At 44.3% G+C, this 21,103-nt stretch overlaps 1 protein-coding gene across 3 annotated transcripts in view; it reads left to right on the top strand.

The window, feature by feature from the left end:
• The window catches only part of LOC138246041 (CD226 antigen-like), a 469,508-nt gene that overhangs the window by 417,879 nt on the left and 30,526 nt on the right, over nt 1–21,103 (top strand). For all 3 annotated transcript variants that reach the window (XM_069200226.1, XM_069200235.1, XM_069200219.1), the window contains 2 exons: nt 10,056–10,117; nt 10,920–10,972. In XM_069200226.1, coding sequence (XP_069056327.1) covers nt 10,056–10,117; nt 10,920–10,972 — 115 coding nt within the window. The remainder of the gene's footprint in view (nt 1–10,055; nt 10,118–10,919; nt 10,973–21,103) is intronic.

Below are 21,103 nucleotides of genomic sequence, written 5' to 3'. Positions count from 1 at the left end.
GTTCCAATGTTTGGAAAAACTCAGTATGAACATCAGTTAGGGAGGAACAGCTTCCCACATCCTCTCCCATGGTAGATAACAATGATACACAAAGTGTCAGGTCCAAATCGATGGAAGAGAGAATGTCGTCTCGCGGGATCACCTTGTTCCATCTAAGTCGCCGTCTGTTGTTTTCAGCCTGAACCACTTTGGTTAGCTTGGTAGTGGTTGTTGCTGGGGGCGCCCTGCCCCACTGTGACTCTAAACTGAGACAGAGTGGATTGTGGTCACTGTCCGTTCAGGTCCGGACTACCATGTCATCAACCAAGTGCCAATATCTAAGGTCCATCAATATATAGTTGATGCAGCTCTTCCCCTGTGAACCAGTGAACGTATGGGTGGCATGCTTATCTGATTTGGTTCTTCCATTTACAGCCCTCAGACCTTGGCCGAGGGTCAGGGCGTTAAGTTGAAGGGCAGCCGAGTGCCACTTCTTAATGGGGGGGAGCTCCAAACTGGGTATGTGCCAAATGTTATCTTCTTCCCTGAGATCACCCATATGGTCCAGACCAAGGGGTTCAAAGGTGGTATTAAAGTCCCCTGCTACAATAAGGGAATGTTTGGAGGGTCGTTCACCCAGTTGGGTCTCTAGGGACTGCAGGGTCACAGAGCGGTTGGTCCCTCTTCTCCCCCTGGCATAGATGTTAAAAACGTCAGTGGCAGTGGGCCCTGTTCCCTTGAGGCTAATACCAAGGATGTCAGGGGTGTCGGTGGGTATCAGTTTCACTACACACTGTAGTGCGATTTGTACCCAAATTAGGAGACCCCCCTTGCTGGGAGCGGCGGGTATATGGTAGGTTGCATGGCCGGGTTTATGGGCAGGTTCAATTAGCCAGGTCTCCTGGAAGATACATATACGTATTGGTCGATTAAAAGGTTCTAGTGCGGCAACGGAAGCTTGGATTTTATGCCTGCCACATTCCATGAGACAATCTTTACTTTCTGGCCGGTGGTCAGGGAGTTGGATAGTGGGAGTAGGTTTAAATGAAGATCTGAGGTGACTAGTGTGGTGACGTTGAGGGAAGCAGTGGAGACCGTCCTGTGTGTCTGGTCAGTGATGACCGCTGAGTGACTATCGGTGCGGGAACAATTGTCAGAGCTTATGCTACTATCAGGTCTAACCTGGGGAGCCTGCACCTCAATCTTGGATGGTCAATCAATCATGGAACAGACAGTGTCTTGGTCTAGAGTCACTAGGGAGGGTGTCACACAAAGTGGAGTGGGTGGCTCGAGTTTAAACTGCATGGTGGACCCACCCGGGGGGTTAGTTCTATGATCTAAGGCTACTAAGTCATAGGCTAGCTGCCTGTTTACTAGGAGGAGCTCAATACAATCGAACAGTGAGCTCTGGGACCGGTGTTGTCTGGTCCTAAGAATATCTTTCCTAATTACTGAAAGACATCCTCTGCTATGACGAATCCAATGGGTGACTTGGTTAATCAGGGAATCCTCACCTTCCCTCCCCCCCTGAGAGTTAGATCTAGGTACGTTGGTCATAAAGATTTTCCGGGGAGGGAGAGTGGTAGTCTTAGGAGAATATGTAATACCAGAGCGACAGCCCTCCCCTAAAGTGAGGGGTGTGGAGTTGGAACTTGTGTTCTCGGGGTTAGTGGGAGGATAGTCAGTTTGCACGCCTGCTGGTGTACGGGAACACAATATACGGGCTCCGACCAAAGTCCTAGGGATGGGTTCCACAAGTAGAGAACCTGGGGGCCTCGAAAGTGTTTGGCGTGATGGAGCATGGTGGGAACAGGTAGAGTCAGAGTGGTAGTGTTTGTCTGGGCTGGGGTGGTGGCACCTTCCCTAGCTGTTCTTCCTCTCTCTTCCATAAGGCGCCCCACTGTGACCGTAAGGTCGCCTATTATGCACTTAAGGGCTGCTATTTCAGCCCTGAGTGTTTGTATGCAACCTGCCAAGTCGTCGTTTGGGGGAGGGAGGGATGACTGGATATTAGCAAAGCTTTCTGGCCTGGCCTGGGCAGGTGAAACTGCGAGATCCTGAATTGTAGGTGGATCGGAGGGACATGATAACAGATGAAAACGATTGGTACAAGAGACAAGTGACAGAGGGGGCTCTATAGCTGGGTTGTGAAGGGAAAAGGGGCTGGGGACTGAATCTGCGGGGTTGGGGGGCACTGCGCTAGTCTTGGTCCTCACCCGTACCCTGGCTTTTGTTAAACATATTGAGTATGCTTCCCTGCTTACTAGTCAATGATTAGGTTGCAGGGCACGGTTTGGGACTCAATGGCTGGTCGGTGCCGGGTGATGAAGTTAATATTTCCCCGCAATCAGCTGGAAGGTTATCAATACAATCAAGTACTTCATTACAGCCCGACTTTTTGAAGTTTTTCTTGTGCTTTTTCCCCCCAGCCCCAACCCCACCCTTGATTGCTTTTCTTTTGCCCATTTCTGTGGCAGTCTAATGGGACGAGACAGGGGCCTAGGATGATAGTTGAGGGAGGACTAAGGGGGACAGAACAGTTCGAGATGGCTCAGGCAAAAAGCCAAACTCAGGGGGTTTCTTGTGCATCACCTGCTCCCACTTGCCAGATCTAACGAGCACTATAATGGCCTTCATACTCCCCAGCGGTACATTGTATCACAACTTGATTACCCTGGATTCATATCTTGCCCTCTTGAAGCCCCCCATGGCCAGATGGTGCCCAAATACTGCAGTATGCCCCCTCGTGCTTTATAGCACTCATTGGATCTGGCAAGTGGGAGCAGGTGATGCACAAGATGGCCGCCTTCTGGGGCCACAAAGCAGTCTAGGATATGTAGTCCCTCTGGTCCTGTTAGCGCGTCCCACGCTGCGGTATGCCCCCTCGCGCTTTATAGCACTCGTTGGATCTGGCAAGTGGGAGCAGGTGATGCACAAGATGGCTGCCTCCTGGGGCCCAAAGCAGTCTGGGATATGTAGTCCCTCTGGTTCTTTTAGCGCGTCCCACGCTGCGGTATGCCCCCTCGCGCTTTATAGTGCTCGTTGGATGTGGCAAGTGGGAGCAGGTGATGCACAAGATGGACGCCTCCTGGGGCCACAAAGCAGTCTGGGATATGTAGTTCCTCTGGTCCTGTTAGCGCGTCCCGCGCTGCGGTATGCCCCCTCGCGCTTTATAGCGCTCGTTGGATCTGCCAAGTGTGAGTAGGTGATGCACAAGATGGCCGCCTCCTGGGGCCACAAAGCAGTCTGGGATAGGTAGTCCCTCTGGTCCTGTTAGCGCAGACCTCTTCATCACCCTATGTAGACTTTTGCACTCATTTTGCAAATCAAAACTTCTGATAGAAGGTGACAGGAACCACCACCTGGACACTCATGTAGAGAAAAGAGGGACTCCGGACACCAGATGTTCATGTGATAGGCATATTCTGTTTGACATCATTAATGACCATACATTACTAGGCCAATAGCAACTGATGCACCCATGATAGGGAATATATGTTGATTTCCTGCGCACAACGCACTTGCTCATGCATAGACTTTTTCCTCATGTCATTGGCGCTAGCCCGTAACCTGGTTTCGGCCTTCATACTCCCCAGCGGTACATTGTATCATAACTTGATTACCCTGGATTCATATCTTGCCCTCCTGAAGCCCCCCATGGCCAGATGGTTCCCAAATACTGCAAGAAATAATACTTTGGATGATAAGTGGCAGTTTTATACCTACTTGCAAAAAAGATATCTTGATCACGCTGTCACTGTCCCATCCACTCAACTGATTTGGGCAGCGGGGAAGGCATGTCTCAGAGACAAAATGATAAAGGGATTCACCACTTTTTAAAAAAGGTAGGAAGACGCACAATAAAGATCGACCACTCTCACACATCAGTTGACGAAGGTGTATGACAGCGCCAACTTCCACGTGCCTTAGAGGCTTGTTCAAAGTCAAATATGACAACACACTTTACACCACACAAGCAGAAATAGCATTGTTTCAATTAAACGAGAGGCCTTATGAATGAGGCGAAAAAAGCTGGAAGGATATTAGCTGCCCAATTAAAAGAGACTACCTCACATTACACCATACCTGCCATTAGAAACACACATAGTGAACTTCTTACTAAATACTTTGGGAATACACTGACTTTTATGGCCTTCTATATTCCTCAGAGGCAACTGATGACTTACAGGTGTAAAAGGAGGTTATTGGTGGATTAATTTATCGACACTCAGGAGTGAACCGGAGGTTGCACTTGGGATTGAGATTAGTGATGATGAAGAGGTACATGCAATTGACGCCATGGCTACTGCAGAAGCCCCATGGATGATGTCTTCCCAATAGAGTTTTATAAGACCAACAAAGTGATCATTGTGCTCCTTTTGGGGAAGATGTTCCAGGAAATAACCACTGAGACCACTCTCTCACCACAGCCAGGATTGCTATTCTACCCAAGCCAGGCAGGGACACCCTTTATTGTGCCAACTACAGACCAATTTTGCTCCTATATACAGATATGAAGATCCTGGTTAAGATTCTAGCTACAAGACTCAAAACTGTCAGCCACTTCCTTTGGCAGGTCCAGCTAGGAAAGAGCGAAAAGATTCTTGTCTCCTTGGATGCAGAAAAGGCTTTTGACTGCATAAAGTGTCCAAATGTATTCAGAGTCATGACGATGATGGACCTGGGACCACCATTCGTAGATGAGGTCTGTTCGATGTATGGTTTCCCCACTGCTTTAGCGTCTTGCACAGGCTTCCTATCCCCCTTCTTTAACACCAATAGGGGAACAAGACAGGGATGCTCACTCTCCCGTCTATTTCTCTTGGTGCTTGAACTGCTGGGGTTGACCATACGGATCACACTGGCCATTCAGGGAATAATGACAGTAGTGGGGGAGCAAAGACATTTTATTATACGGATTATATATTTGTGACTCTGTTGGAACCTTTGGACTCCATACTGGTCCTGGTGGATGTGATTGACTCCTTCTCATCCGTTCTAGGCTATAAAGTAAACTGGTTCGCATGTGAAGCATTACTGCTGACCCCTGTCATGACTATGTTACGGCGCTGTTACAGGACATTGACCGGAACATCAGACAATTCACCTGGATTGGACACACGCCATATCTAAAGGCCCCCAAAATTCATGCTGTGACAAAGAGGGGTGGATTGCACCTTCCACACCTTAAATCCTACTGGTTTGCATCTCAACTGTCCCATGAGGCATACATGTTGAAGACTTTGAAAACCAACAGGGAATCCCACAATGGGTTCACATGGAAAAACAGATGCTACATCAAAGAGGGATCTCATGATCCTTTATACTGGTCATGATCAAACATGCTCTACCCATAACCTGATACTACATTCATCCAGTTTTACACTCCTGCAATCCGTGAGTATTATCGATGTGCGCTTCCCTATCTGGAGGAATAGGGATATCACTGGGGGAGCAGAGGAAGGGACTGGTCCCTCTGTAAGAAAATGGGATGCTATATCTAAAAGACATGATCCAAAATGGCAAGTTGCATATCTTTTACTCTCTAGCACACAAGTCTGAGTTCCATATGACACATTACTGGTGCTATACTCATCCTGCCAACACCTAGTCCCTCTACTGTGGGCTATCTGGGAGGAAGACACAAAGGCCAGCTGCTAACTCCACTTAGTCATGTGACCCAGAGAACAGGCACCAAATGGTTAGGACAAGAAAATGCCAACTTTCTAAAAGTGCCCTTTTCAGGATTGTGACTTAAAATCCAACTGCACTATTAAAGAGGATTTTAAATTACAGTTCCATAGATACCAAACATGACATTTCTACCTGCTCCCAAACATTACTCCTTATTAAATGTAATAATGGAACTCAATGTTATCCAATGGGAGAGGTAGGCCTTACAGTAGTAAAAATTAATCTCTGAGTTTTTCACTTTTTTTAATAGAAATATTTTATTGCTTTTACATGCCAACCAACAACAGCAATTACCATGTTCCACCTGATCTCATAATTGATTTGGTCCAACACAACAATACACTCTCATTACCAGTCTTGGCTCACATTTATCATACTTTACAACCACAATATTGAGAGTTAGTTAGCCCATCAGTATGTGATAGTCCCATCATTTCTTCCATACCTTTTGGAATTTCTTGTTTCATTGTCTCACTTTGTAGATGGGTTCCTAGAGATTACCACAAAAATCCATACCGCCTTACCACGCCTCTAGGGAATGCTCACTGGTGGATGTCCATTGTCGGGCTACCTCTTGTTTCCCAAGTATGATGCCCAATCCAACCAGTGATCTATCTTCTCGAGGCCCACCCATGTCTTCCATAATGCCCAGTAGAACAATCCAGAGTTGTAAATCGATGGGGGTCCCTATAACTGTGGAGAGTCCCTATGAGAGCTGCCCAATAGGCCTGTATGACAGGGCAACTCCAAACCTCATGAAAGAGCTATTTGAAACTCTTCCTCAGCATCTTCAGGGTATGGAAGCATGAGGTGGTGATGGTATTGGCTTGGGAGGTCATGTTGAGTTTGCTGTCAATGATGATCCCAAGGTTCTTTGAATGGGTGGTGAGTGTCTGTCCTAGCTCAGTTGACAACCAGGTGGAGTCCCACGGTGATGTGCTCTTCTCAAAGTTCATGATTTCAGTGTTGTCAGTGTTCAGCTTTAGAACATTTTTCATCAGCTAGTGGGTGATTTCAGTTATGCAGGCACTGAACTTGATACATGGACTGGGAGTTTTGTTTGTGAAGAAAAGAATGTGTTGTGTGTCGCCAGCGCAGAAGAGGATGTAATATTGTAAGAGTAAATTATGCTGGCAAGAGAAATCATGTATGTGTTTAGAAGGGCCGAGCTCAGGGAGGATCCTTATGGAACTCCGCAGAGGTGTACTGTGCCTGACTGGGTCCTTCCAGTCAGGAAAGAGCAGATCCAACGGAGTGCTTGTCCTTGGATGTCATGTCGACGTTTGATTAGGATGGGGTGGGAAACTTTGTCAAATAAAGTGGAAAGGTCCAAGGGGATGAGGACCACCATGTTTCTGCTGTCCAGAGTCATGCATATGTCATCCGTTTCAGCAAACAGGGCAGTTTCTGTGCTGTGTTTGAGTCTGAAACCAGACTGAGTGGCATCTAGGAGTTGGTGGTCATTGATCTATTTGGTGAGGTGTCTGTTGATGAATTTCTCCAAGAATTTGGCTGGGAATGGTAGAAGAGAGATGGGTCTGTAGTTAGGAAGCATTGAAGGGTCTGCAAAAGGTTTCTACAGCAATGGGAGGATAGTTGCATGTTTGCAAGCCTCCGGAAAGGTTGTGGAAGAGGTGGAGGTATTCAGAATGTGTGTGAGCATGGCGCTGATGGGTTGTAGAACTCTGGAGTAGGTGAACATTTATAACATGTTCAATACCTCTGCACAGCTATGGCGCTTTAGGAGTGCATGATGTCATAGATCATGTCATGAGGGATGCTATATGTAAGGTAATAATCAGTGCATGGTGGGGTGCAAGTTATAGTTAAGGCTCCTAACTATAACTGGTGAACTTTTGTGGATATTTTAGTTCAAAACATTAATGTCACTGACAAATCCACCTACCTATAACATTACTTTAACCTTTGCTTTTTTCAGTGAATATGTGTGTGTGTATATATATATATATATATATATATATATATATATATATATATATATATATATATGTATATATATATATATATATATATATATATATATACATATATAGATATATATATATATATATATATATATATATACATATATATATATATATATATATATACATATATATATATATATACTTGTGACAGTAATATTGGGAACGTCTAGCCAATGGTCAACCTCTTGCCTGCCTGTATTTCCCACTTTTCCCCTGATAAACAAAATTCATCTCCAGTGTGTCGAAAGACCTAACAGGTATGGGAAAAGACAAAAACTGTAACCATGTGGAGACCACATTGACACTAATTTGACTTAACACAGTCTAAGTTTTGACCAAAGTTTTCGACCACACAAAATGCGTACAAGTTTATTGGGAGGAGTTTGGAAACACTGCTCAATAGGACTTTTACTCAAGCCCCATAGAATATTGAATTTTCCTTCAAGGAAATATTTTTTGGTTTTAGCTAAGGTTTTAAGTTTGTAGGGTATTTTGGGTAAAGAATGTAGTGAGATCCACAAAAGTCACACCTACCAAAACCTCCCTGAGTGTCTGTCTAGCTTTCATTAATATCTGTGGATGGCAGGTTTCCCTTTGTACCAGCCAACACTGAGCTCAAATTTCATTGAAATGATTGAAATTCAATGACAAAATTATGATGTTTCCACATTTTTATTAGGAGACGTTTGGAAACACTGGGTGGTAAGACCTTTGTCAATCTCCTTCAATTCTGGAACCTTCAGTCACAGAAATGTGAGAAAGTTCTATGACATTAGGCAAAGTTTGATGTTTGCAAGGCATTACTGGTAAGAAGAAGTAGTGGGATCCATGAAAGCCACACCTTCTTAGACTTCCATGGTTGTGTATATTTCAGAAATGTCTGGGCTTTGTGGATTTTCCTGAGTACTGTTTGACTCTCGGCCCAAATGCCACAGTTAATCAAATCCCCAGAAATTCCGAAGAAAAATCTTGATGGCTCCACTTTGCATTTTCGGGCCTTTCCTGTAATGGGAGAAAGACCCACTCACACAAATGGAGAAATGTTTTTACCAGGAGGAGTGTGGAAATGTTGGGTGGTGGGACTTTTGCTGCTTCTTACAGATTCCAGAACTTCCCCACTCAGAAATCTGAGTAAACGTTCAGAGTTATCTACATCCAATCAAAAACTGAATTTCTCAGGAAAATATTGATGTCTCCTTATTGCATTTTTGGACATTTCCTTTAATGAATTATAAGCCCACTAACACAAGTGGGGCTGCTTGTTTTTTAGAACAATGTAAGAACACAGACGAGTAGAACATTTGTCTTTCAAATGTAAATTAGTGTTGAAGTACTAACAGTTATTACAAATTTCCCTCTGAATCACATGATATTATGGCTAACCCCAAATTTAGAGTTGTACAAAAGCCATCTACTCCTAAACTCACATTCTTTGGCATATTTTAAAAATGACAGCATTCCTTCAAACCCCTTTTTCGTTCATTAGATTTTACTTTGAATGGATGCATGATTGGTACACAATGACAAATTATTATAAACTGGAGTCAGATGATGGCTCTTGGTTTTGCCTGTTTTTGGACAACCCACAAATACTATATATCCATGCGACCAGAAGAATCTGATGGGCATAACAGTGTAATATTTTCGTAAAACAGCCATGAAAGACAAAATTACAGGTGAAAACATTATCACCTATTTCTGTTTCTTGTACTTATTTTCATTAGTTTTTTTTTTCCGATTAATAATTTAAACAGTTTTAATTGTTCAGAATTCAGCTCTTAACTGCTTGAGACTTCCTCCTCCTGCCCCCAAATGTTGAGCCCTTGTTTTGGTATTTGGGATAGTTCACTCTTAAGCCGTCATACCCTTTTTCCGCAAATGACACCCAGGTCAAATTGTGTCTTTTTTCCATACATCTTGACAATTCTATATGTCCCTATGTTTTGTGTAAAATTTGCAATATTTTGCTTTTTAAAAAAAAATGGGAACAGTGCTGCGCAAGAAAGTCTGTTATTTTAAAATAATTACATTAACAAAATGTTTACTTGTGCTACGATTGCCCCCTTTGCAGCTTTCAGAAACCACACGAGTTGTAATTCATGTTTTGCACCAAATATCTTCCAGTTATCTAAGCTGTGGTAAATATATCCTTTTTTTGCGGTTTTTACCCATCGCAGTTTGTAGGAGAAAGAGGAGTGAAACCAATTGGTGAAAACTGTCCATTTCTAGAAAACTAGACAACATTCTGAAATCTACCTCATTCCTACATTTGTTCTTGCTTTGGACTTTAAAGGCCAAGACCATATGAAATTTGTGCCCAGACCATATGGGCAATGATTGAAAATGCTTTGTACAGTATAGAAATGCGTATGATATTGTGTGTTTTGTCCACAGAAAGAATGAAGCTGTTTCTCCAGCAGAGATCAAACTTGAAACACTGACTGATCATCCAAAAAGTGAGATTCCTATATATTCTTTACTAATAACTATGGGCCAGATGTAGGAAACTATTTGCAACTCGCAAATGGTAAAAAATGCCGTTTGCGAGTCGCAAATCGCAGTTTCCTATGCAGAAATGCATTTTGCGAGTCGGGACCGACTCGCAAAATGCATTTCCGAATCGCAAATAGGAAGGGGTGTTCCTTTCCTATTTGCGATTCGCAGTGGTATGCAATACCATTTGCGACCGCGTATGCGGTCGCAAATGGTGTCGCAGTTACCATCCACTTGAAGTGGATGGTAACCCACTCGCAAATTGGAAGGGGTCCCCATGGGACCCCTTCCACTTTGTGAATGGACCACAAATTATTTTTTCAGGGCAGGTAGTGGTCCAAGACTAAAGGTTTCGTTTTTTTTTTTAAGTGCAGCTCGTTTTCCTTAAACGGGCTACACTTAAAAAAAAAAAAACTGCTTTATTTAAAAGCAGTCACGAACATGGAGTTCTGCTGACTACAGCAGGCCTCCATGTTTGCGAGTGCCCATAGTCGCTATGGGGCCGCAATTTGCGACCCACCTCATTAATATTAATGAGGTGGGTCTTTGCGACCCCATAGCGACTCGCAGACGGTGTCTGAGACACCGTTCTGCATTGCAAATTGCGACTTGCAATTTGCGAGTCGGAAGGACTCGCAAATTGCAAGTCGCAATTTGCAATTTTGCTACATCTGGCCCTATGTCTGTGGACAGATAGGACTGCGTTTTGCAGTTCACCCAGTTTAACTAAGTAATTTGAGTTTCATTATATTTTTTCATTTTTAGATTCTCAGCATCCAGTTAATTCAGATGTTTCACAAGTCAGTAATGTACAAAAGGTAAGACAAAATGGGTTCTTTTAAAGCATAAAACAGGGTTCTTCTGAGAGTACATTGTTTAGCCGAACCTGTATCCAACTGTCAAATCTGATAAATTTTCAAAACACTTTGAGTTCTTTTATTAGGCTGAACAATGCATCAAATACAAAACATCTATTTTGAAAACACATATACGGTCAAATAGAACACAACTTCTTTGAGGTAATTTCAGAACTCCTAAGGCAAGAGGCCCACAAAGCGTCCCCCCTCCACTGCTAAAATATGACGACGGTCCTGAATTTCTGTCTCTCATGCCTAGCCATAAGCAGTGGCATAATGACATTTGAGGGGGCCCCCATTCAAACCTCAGGGAGCCTCCCCCTCTCCGGACTCAATTATGAGCTCTCAGGTCAGAGTACTGTGCAGAAGGGGGCCCCTGGAGCTCGGGGGCCCCCTGCAACGTGGGGGCTGCGGAGGTCTTTGTTACGCCATTGGCAGTAAGCTTGCCATTCACCAGTCCAAAAGCACGTTTGATCTTAAGGACCATTTGCTTTTAGCCTGCTTCCATTGGGCTTGGGCCTTCAGTTTAATGACATTTATATTCTGGCCTGCTGTTAGTGTTTGTAGTCCTGGGAACAAACTTTCAAAATAGGGGTCCCATGCAATGGTAGGGGGATCCTCTGGTCCTACAATGAACAATCAAGTAAATGGTTTTACTGCCTAGTGCTTTTTTCTGCAAGTCGTGCTCTTGGATTTCTGAAGAGGAATTTATTTAAGATTTCAAATAATGCATTTCTGAAATCCTTTGTCAAAGATTCATTTTTATGAGCTTCTTGGGGATCCTGCTGAAGGAACGTTAAGACCCAACTTTTTATTGCGCTAAAGTTACTTTAAAATGGAAGAGGATATTACATATTAAATCCTCTGCATGCTTCTTCAAAGACACTAAGGCCCTCATTACAACATTGGCGGACGGCAACCGCCACCCGCCAAGTTGTAACCGCCGTGCGGCCGCTTATGCGGCCGCACTCCCGCGGTGCCCATTATGACATCCCCGCTGGGCCGGCGGGGATGTGGGCCGCAACATGGGAGCCGGCTGCAAATGGAGTCGGCAGTGTTGCGGCCGTGCGACGGGTGCAGTAGCACCCGTCGCGCTTTTCACTGTCTGCAGAGCAGACAGTGAAAAGCCGCATGGGGCCCTGTCAGGGGGCCCTTGCACTGCCCATGCCAGTGGCATGGGCAGTGCAGGGGCCCCCAGGGGCCTGCGACTCCCCATACGGCCAGCCTTTTCCTGGCGGTTCAAACCGCACGAAAAGTCTGGCGGTAGGGGGACTCGTAATCCCCTGGGCAGCGCTGGCGGATTACTACCGCCGGGGCCATTGTGGCGGGAAACCGCCGGCCCCGACGTTGCGACATCGTAATGACCAGGAGAGCACCGCCAGCCTGTTGGCGGTGCTTCCGTCATTTCAGCAAATGACCCCCATAGAGAGGTTTTGCTTTGACTCACTTAGCCCTCACCTAGCCTTTAAACAAAATAACGTCTGTGACATAACAGGATCAAAAATATAGAGGAAAGTGTTAGACTTCCAAGGAGCTGTATTTCATATTCCCACTCCAGTTTGAGCAACAGTATGAAAAGTGTTGGACTTTGGAGTTTTTAAATTTACTGTTCCTACAGGAACGTACGCAACAGTACAGAAAGTCTTGTACTTTGAAAAGGTCAGATTTACTATACTCATTCACAAATAAAAAAAACCTGACTGAAAACCTCTTCCCAACTATTTACTACAGAATACATTTATTAGGGGGGTGTAACACCACCAAACACTGCCCCGCGAAGCTGCGCCATCCCATATGCAGAAGAGCCCTCAATGGAATCATTTGTAAAAAGCACAAAAGGGCCTAAAAAGAGGTGCAGCTGGTAGGCGAAAGGGCCACATGATGGTTCTCACAAGCTAACAGAGAACCATGAGTTTTACCTTTGCATGCCATACAACTCAAGCTATCCCCTAGAACTAGGCAGAGGTATAATGCACACAAGGTCATCAAAGGCAGAGAGAGGCTGATGTGTAGTCCAGGCTGCCAAACAGTTGGGCCCCTAGCCTTAGGTCTTGCTTCCCAAGCGCCGCTGTAGGTTCTTCAGCTATGTGTAGTCATCTTTATTAGCTTAAAGTAAGCTGTTTCGTGAAGATCATCCTGCGGCACTCATCACTCATCAGTACCCATGCCTGCAAAGGAGGAAAAAGGAGAGATGCAAAGAGTCGGTGAAAGGAGAGAGAGCAAGGAAAAGTAGGAGAGATGTGAAGAAATGAAAAGAGCAAGCAATCGCAGAAGCATAGAAGTGGGCAATAGAGATTAAACTAATGTGCTGAGAAAGAGCCGAGCTTGAAAAACTGCAGAAAAGGCAAGAAGTGCGAAGCAACAAGACGAGAAAGAAAACAGAAGATGCAACGCAAAAGGTATAAACTAGACATGCTTAAAAGAAAATAACAGAGCTAAACGAAAACAGAGAAGAATCAGCAAAAAATTCAAATATGGGAAGACGATGAAGGGAGAGACTGCAGACCAGCAGGGCCCAGAAATTATAAAGGGAGGCATGAAGCACAGAAACAAGAAAAATCATTTAATTGTTTTGAAAAATAGCAGAAAAATACATATGATCTGTATTTTATAGGCGAATGTGAGAGTGATCGCATTTAGGATTAAAGTAGCTCTTACGGAACTCTGTCTTAACCTCTAAATCACTAGTTTCAAACCTGGTGTAAAAATTCAATGTGTTAGCATACCGATTGCTGATATCTCTGTGTGTCCTGCAGATCACAGATTAATATTCAAGTGAAAACCCCATACCTGATGCATATATTGGGGAGATCTGTGTGTAATGTATTGGTCACAGGATTCATTGACAGTGAGATGTGTCAATAGGTTAAAGCGCTTACTGCAGTGGACTGGGTGTAACCAGTATATGAAAGGTTCCAGTCCCAGCAAGTTAGATCCCTTCACAGAAGTGCTTTAACACTAAGGAAAATAATTAATAGAGGAAATTTAAAACAGCAGACAGATTCAAATAGTTACTCCCAACATGCTCCAATGTTGCATTTATGAGTACTGAAATTGCAACCCATACTCCACATCCTGCCCACAGCCCTGGTGTTGTGCCTTTAATTTGTCAGTGCCATAGGTCAAGGCGGGTCGAGATGTTGCAATCAGCCTTAGTCAGACAGAGCCTGACATGTCATGTGACTGACTGCTCAAGCCACACCAAACCTTAAAAAAAACAACAACAAAAAACATTATTATTGAGGGCTATGGCACTTAGTTTCAGACAGCATGATTTTGACTTTGGAAGAAACATCGATGCATAGTTTAAAGTCAGCTAGGATATCATAAATACTTTTGTTAATGTACACAGTCCATCTAGGGAAGTTGGATTTTACGCAAGCACCACTAACCCGATTAAAGTTGACTAGAAATGGTGAGGTCAACACAATGTACGAAAACTTGAATCAATATTTGGAGACACGGTTTCTGAAGTCCTCAAAGGACCTACGTGCCCACTGGGCACCGCTCCTGTCTTCCTGTTTGTAGAAGGTCTTTTCACGACACTTTCAGTTCGGCGAGGACAACCGCAAAGATCTTCATCAGTAGCTTGACGAGGTTTTTTCCTCTAGATATGCATCCAGAACTCATGCTATGATTTCAATGCATGCAACACTCGTTTTGTTCTCCACTCTTATCTTTGTGCCCTCCACAGATCCGCAAAGCCCATATCCGGGCCTTTGGTAAGCAGCCTGAGGAGTTCATTGGCTGCTACCAACTAAGGAGAACCTCAGACCCTTGTGCTCCTGCCAGCAATCATTATTACATCAAGGAACCTTTAGCAACAATTTGTGCCGGCCAAACTCACAAAAAAAGAGGCAAACCGGTGTTGACAAATTGCTTACTCTCCAGCACAAAACAGTTTTAGCGCCAGAAAGTAGCCCTAAGTGTAATAGCAAATAGCACTTTGTGCTACTTTGTATCAAAGACGCTTCGTGTGGCTGATAAATCGACATCCCCACACTGCCACCCAGGCACTTTACGCGAAGTCTACTAACAATGATAGATAGAGCTTTTCACCAGAAGTGAACACCTCCTCCAAGCAGGTGGTAACAAGGAGAAATGGTTTTATTTGAGTTCTCCTACTTTGTCACACATTGCATGTGTTCTGCTTGGCAGACACTGAAAATCGCGACGGGTGCAACTGCACCCGTAGCACACCAGCAACTCCGCCGGCTCCATTCGGAGCCGGCATCCTCGTTGCTGGGGCTTTCCCGCTGGGCGGGCGGGCGGGCGGGCGGCCTTTTGGCGGTCGCCCGCCAGCCCAGCGGGAAAGTCAGAATGACCGCTGCGGTCCTTTGACCGCGGTAAGGTCTTCTGGCGGTTCCCGCCAGGCGGGCCGCTTCCGCCGCCCGCGGGGGTCAGAATGACCCCCTGTATTTTGTACTAAAAGGGTACCCTTCCAGTCCAAAACCTATGCTAGACATCACAACAAGGCCTACAAATAGGTACTGCCAGGAATGTAGCCAAAAGGAAGAAGCAGACCCGGAAACAATTACTGCACTGCCCCCACCGCAGCATTTTTTTACATTTTTTATTTCTAAATAAGAACACATCTTTTCTTACAAATAGATGGACCACAGTTAGCTGTGGTGATTTCAAATCTAGACCTTATCTTCTGCCATGTGGGATTTCGCAGGGATGTTCCCTCAGCCCCACATTGTTTAATGTGTATGTAGCGCCTTTGGCTAGTCTAATTCGTACTTTTGGTTTCATTCCATCTTCCTATGCTGATGACTCCCAGCTTATTATTCCTATTAATCAGCCATGGGATAAGGTTGCAGATCGGTTCAGTAATTGTATGGTGGAAGTGAGTAAATGGATGAAGACCAATTGGCTAAAAATTAATGCCACCAAAACTGAAGTTTTATGTTTTGGACCTGGAAATAATTTATGGAACTCGTGGTGGTGGTCCTCTGAATGTGGTAATCTGCCCGGTGCCCACTACTGTTACTAGAAACCTAGGCATCTTGTTCGATGAACATCTGTCTTTTAAAAAACAGATTAATCATGTGGTAAACATCAGTTTATGGTCAATTAAAATGCTCAGAAAAATCTTCCCCTATCTGTTACATGAATGGAGAGTATCTGCTATCCTGGCATTGGCAATGTCCAAGATAGACTACTGTAATGCACTGTTCCTTAATCTGGATAAGGGGCTGATAAAAAGACTCTAATTAGTTCAGAATTCTGCTGTCAGAGCGGTTCTTAATCTCCCACGATATATATCAGTTAGAGAGAGTCTCAGAAAATTACATTGGTTACCAGTGGCGCAGCGTATCCAGTTTAAGTCGCTCTGTCTTACTTTTAAGGCAGTTCATGGAATAGGACCATGGTACCTGACTTCCATACTCCTCCTGCATGTACCTAAAAGAAGCTTGAGGTCTTCCCAAGCTCACTTGATTCAGGTCCCTCGCACACATAAAGCCAAATGGGGAGACAAAGCTTTTACAGTAGCTGCAGCCAAAGGATGGAACTCTCTCCCACAGAATATTAGGCAAGAATCAGGTTATATGAAATTTAGGAAAATGGTGAAAACTTGGCTCTTTCCTCGTTACTTTTTTGGTACATCAAGATCAGGGTCTTTGATTTAGTTTGTTTCTGTTTCTTCTATTGGATGTTTTTCTATCTTCATTATTTCTGTTATTTTTCTTATCCTCTGTCTATTTTTTACTACGTGCTTTCTTCCCAGCGCTTCGATGCTCTTTGAGTAGGAACGCGCTTTATAAATCTCGAATTACATTACATCTTACCCGGAGATGAGGACTGACAATGCATTCAGCAAACAATACAGTATGTCTGCACAATATTTGTCAGAGTGAATGTGAGTGGTCGGGGGAACACAGACAATGACAGACCTGGCAACTTCACCAAAAACCTCACAGTGTGAGGAGGAAGCGTGGCCTTGGAGGGGGCATAGCCTCATGCCGAGAAGCACCTAAAAGGCACTTTTGCCCCTACATTGGCCCCAAACCACCTCCTAAAAAAAAAAAAAAACCTTGCTGAGGCTGCTGCCGATGTCCTGCGGTGTTTTCACACCCATTAATGGACATCCGCAGTTAAAATACTCAGAAAATGAGCTGAAAACCATGTGATATTAGCTCCTAACCGGGAGACCGCGTGAAGGGAGCCAATATCGTGTGCCACATGGTGGCACTGTGTGAGTTGGCAGGTCTGCAATGACAAACTTAGCCCTAAAGAGGAATCATGGTGTGAAGAAACAGATCCCACCAATGTCTCCATTGTTTTCACATGACAGGAGGTGCTAAAAACAGCTATCTTTAGACATCCACTTCTCTGTTTGAGTGGTTCACTTGTTCCGCACCTCACTCAACAACTTGTCATCAGGAAATAATGCAGGGGCCCAGATGTCTCTCACGCGTGATGTGAGTGTAACAATGATGGCAATACCTCAGCCATGTAAATACATACAGCCATACTTAGCATCAATTCCTTCAGGAAAAGAGCAATGCTTGTGTCAACCTCAGTACTTCTTTTCATTTTTCTTAGAGGGAGGTTAAAGCATCTTATTTCCTGGAAAGGATGTTCTTTACATATTTCAAGACCTACATTAATACATTAATGCAAACAATGTTTCAAAGAACCTCACATCAGAATGTTGTGAGTATCTAGCTAGGTGAATAACATGTGTTTACAATTGTGGTATTTTGGAGACACAGACTTGTCTATCTTACTGGTCTCAAAAGGATGTAGTAGTGTCTGTGGAGAAATTAGAAGTGAAAAAGTTATGATCTACTCTACATAGAGACCTGTAATGTTTGACTGCAGCAGTATTTTCATTGTTTATCTGTAAGCATAGTCAAGAACAGCATCCCATTGCTCCCTGTTGGACCTGGCCCTTTTTGCAGGCACATCCCCAAATGTTTTTGCCTTCTTCCTCCTGTTTTTATCTGACCTGTTTTTGTTGGTTTCAGGACTCTGGGCACTTTACTACTGCTGACCAACGCTAAAGTGCAAGTGCTCTCTGTCTAAATTGTATTGGTGGTTAGCTTATCCATGATTGGCACTTTTGATTTACTAGTAAGTCCCTTGTAAAGTGCACTATGTGTACCCAGGGCCTGTAAATCAAATGCTACTAGTGGGTCTGAAGCACTGATTGTGCCACCCACAGGAGTAGCCCTGTAAACATGTCTCAGACCTACCACTGCGGTGTCTGTGTGTGCAGTTTTGTACTGCCAATTTGACCTGGCAAGTGTACCCACTTGCCAGGGCGAAACCTTCCCTTTTTCCACAGGTAAGTCATCCCTACGGTAGGCCCAAGGCAGCCCCACAGGCAGGCTGCAGTGTATTTAAAAAGCAGGACATGTACTGGTGTGTTTTACATGTACTGATAGTAAAATACTGCTAAAGTCATTTTTCACTACTGCAAGGCATATCTTTCCCATAGGATAACATGGGGATTGCCTTAAGATATCTCTTAAGTTCAATATCCCATCGGGAGCAGATAGAGATCTGGAGTTTGGGGTCTCTAAACACAATTGAAAAATATATTTTAGTAACGTTATTTTTTACATTGTAAGTCAATCAATCAATCAAAGCATTTGTAAAGTGCACCACTCACCCGTGAGGGTCTCAAGGTGCTAATGGGGGGGCTGCTATTGATCAAACAGCCAGGTCTTGAGGAGTCGCCTGAAGGTATGTAGGTCCTGTGTCTGTCGTAGGTGGGTGGGAAGAGTGTTCCATGTCTTGGCGGGGAGGTGGGAGAACGATCTGCCACCGGCGGTCGTTCTGTGGATGCGTGGGACAGGGGCAAGGGCAAGGTCAGTGGAGCGAAGCTGTCTGGTTGGGGTGTAGAAGGAGAGCTTTCTGTTGAGGTATTCTGGTCCGGTGTTGTATAGTGCCTTGTGAGCATGGGTAAGTTTGAAAATGCTACTTTTAGAAAGTGGGCATTTTCTTGCTTAACCATTCTGTGCCACTGCCTGGCTGCTGGATGCATATCTAGGTCAGACTGACAGTTGGGCTGTTTGTGAATTAACTCTAGACAGTAACACAAAGGGAGCTGAGGAGTGTCCTGCTTATCCTGATGGGTCTTCCTCGGGTAGAGTGGTGCCTGTCCTCACACAATGCAGTCTCCAACCCTCTAGAGTGTCGTCAGGAGAGGCAGGTTCTTGTGCCCTTCAAAGACTTTCCTTTGATGTCTGCCTAGGCAGAAATGAGAGTAAGTATTGGACAGCTGACCCTCAACTTCAGAACACTTCTGGACTGAGGACATTTTGCCAGGGAGAAGGCTGGATGCTGGAGGAAGACCTACCAATCTGCCTGTTGCTTTGCTGTGCTGACCTGCTGCTGCTACATCTGCCCTGGGAGTGAAACGACTAGACTTTACATTCTACATCATGCTTTCTGAGGTTCTCCAAGAGCTTGAACTGAGCTTGCCTCCTGTTGTGAAGTCTTGTGACATCAAACACTTCATCTGCCAGTGCCTGGGCTCTTCTGCTGAGAGTCTGGACTTGCTAAGTGATGCCATATCCAGTCCTTGGGCCCTTGGAAGGGAAGTGGGTAACCTGAAGTAAAATCCATGCACCAAGACTGTTGTAGCAGAAAAATCGACAAAGCACCTGTGAAATCGACTCATCGTCTGCATCGCCGCAGATCCATTGTTGCAGTGTGTCTGAATTTTCTACACATTATCCCTGGACATCATTTTCTTCATTGATGCTGCACCGCAGTAAGAAATCAACACATCACTAGCCCGGTGGGAAAAGAATCGGCACATCACCCACCCGACGGAAAGAAATCGACGCATTGCTAACTTGAGTTGAAAAGAATCCACGCATTGCCCATCTAGCAGGGAAATAATCGATACATCGCTTGCTTTTCTGATACATGACCTCCTTTGCGACCTGCATCATCTTTGTGTGACACATCCAAGGTACTGTGTGTTATAAGGATACAATCACTGATTCTTCAGGATTAAGACCCTTTTAAACCTTTAAAAAGGGATATTTCTACTTGTGTATTTTGGATTTTTCCCGTTTTGGTCTTGTTTAATTCAGATAAATATTGGCTATTTTTCTAAACTGATGTTGAGTACTTTTGTGGTGTTGTCACTTTGTTACTGAGTGTGTTCAAATACTTTACACATTGTCTCTGAGATAAGTCTGACTCCTTGAATCAACCTACTAAGGGGGTGAGCAGGGGTTATCTTAGGTGTGTGACTCCCTTATCCTGAGTAGAGTGAGAGTCCCTACTTGGACAGGGTGTATTTTGACTGTCAACTAGAGACCCCATTTCTAACGCTCACTGAGTGTCATCGCATCACAGTCCATGATAGAGGTGTCATAACATGGGGAGTGTATGATATGAGTATGCAGTGCATACATAGGATGCTCTTTTGTGAATGTCTTAGATAATGCCCACATGGAGTGTCATAGTCTGAAGTACAAAAATCGTAACCAGCCTTTCAGTATCATAAATATGTCCAGTGAAAGGAATCATCAATAAATTGCCCAGACACCTTAAGCTGCCTTGCAGTGTTGTTTGCTTGTGTTTCAATATAACAAAGAGTTGGGTGGAAGGCCAGTCAGCGAGTGGAAGCCTTGGTAATTGAAAACATGTAAACCTTCCCTCTTAGGCCATGTTACAACAGACCTGGTTGGTACTGACCATCATCAAATCTTTTCTGGTGATCTTAACAGCTGCACTAATAGCACTGTCTACAGTGCTCCATCTGAGATCAAGCCCTTCTCAATCATCTAGGGTCACTGTGTGGGGGCGAGTGATACTAGGAAGCAGCAAAATGTACATGGATTGCCTAGTAGTATAGTTCGTGTTTCTGGACTACTCTGACTTCCCTTTCATGAGAGAATTCTAGAAAGGTCCATTGTATCCTAGACCGCTTGTTTGCACATATAAGTCATGCAAGCAGACTCATGAGATTCAAAAAAGGTATTATCCGTATATATATGTTGTATATGGATATTAAAAAATGCAAAACCCTATAGGTAGCTCCGTCATTTTAATGGTACTATTCCCCCAACTATGGAAAATTAAAGCCAGTTTTTTCATTGCAGCCCTAAAATTATTCCCCTT

The sequence above is a fragment of the Pleurodeles waltl genome, chromosome 1_2, assembly GCF_031143425.1.
Source record: "Pleurodeles waltl isolate 20211129_DDA chromosome 1_2, aPleWal1.hap1.20221129, whole genome shotgun sequence".
In the NCBI taxonomy this organism is placed as follows: Eukaryota; Metazoa; Chordata; class Amphibia; order Caudata; family Salamandridae; genus Pleurodeles; species Pleurodeles waltl.
This window is presented reverse-complemented; position numbering and strand designations above follow the sequence as displayed.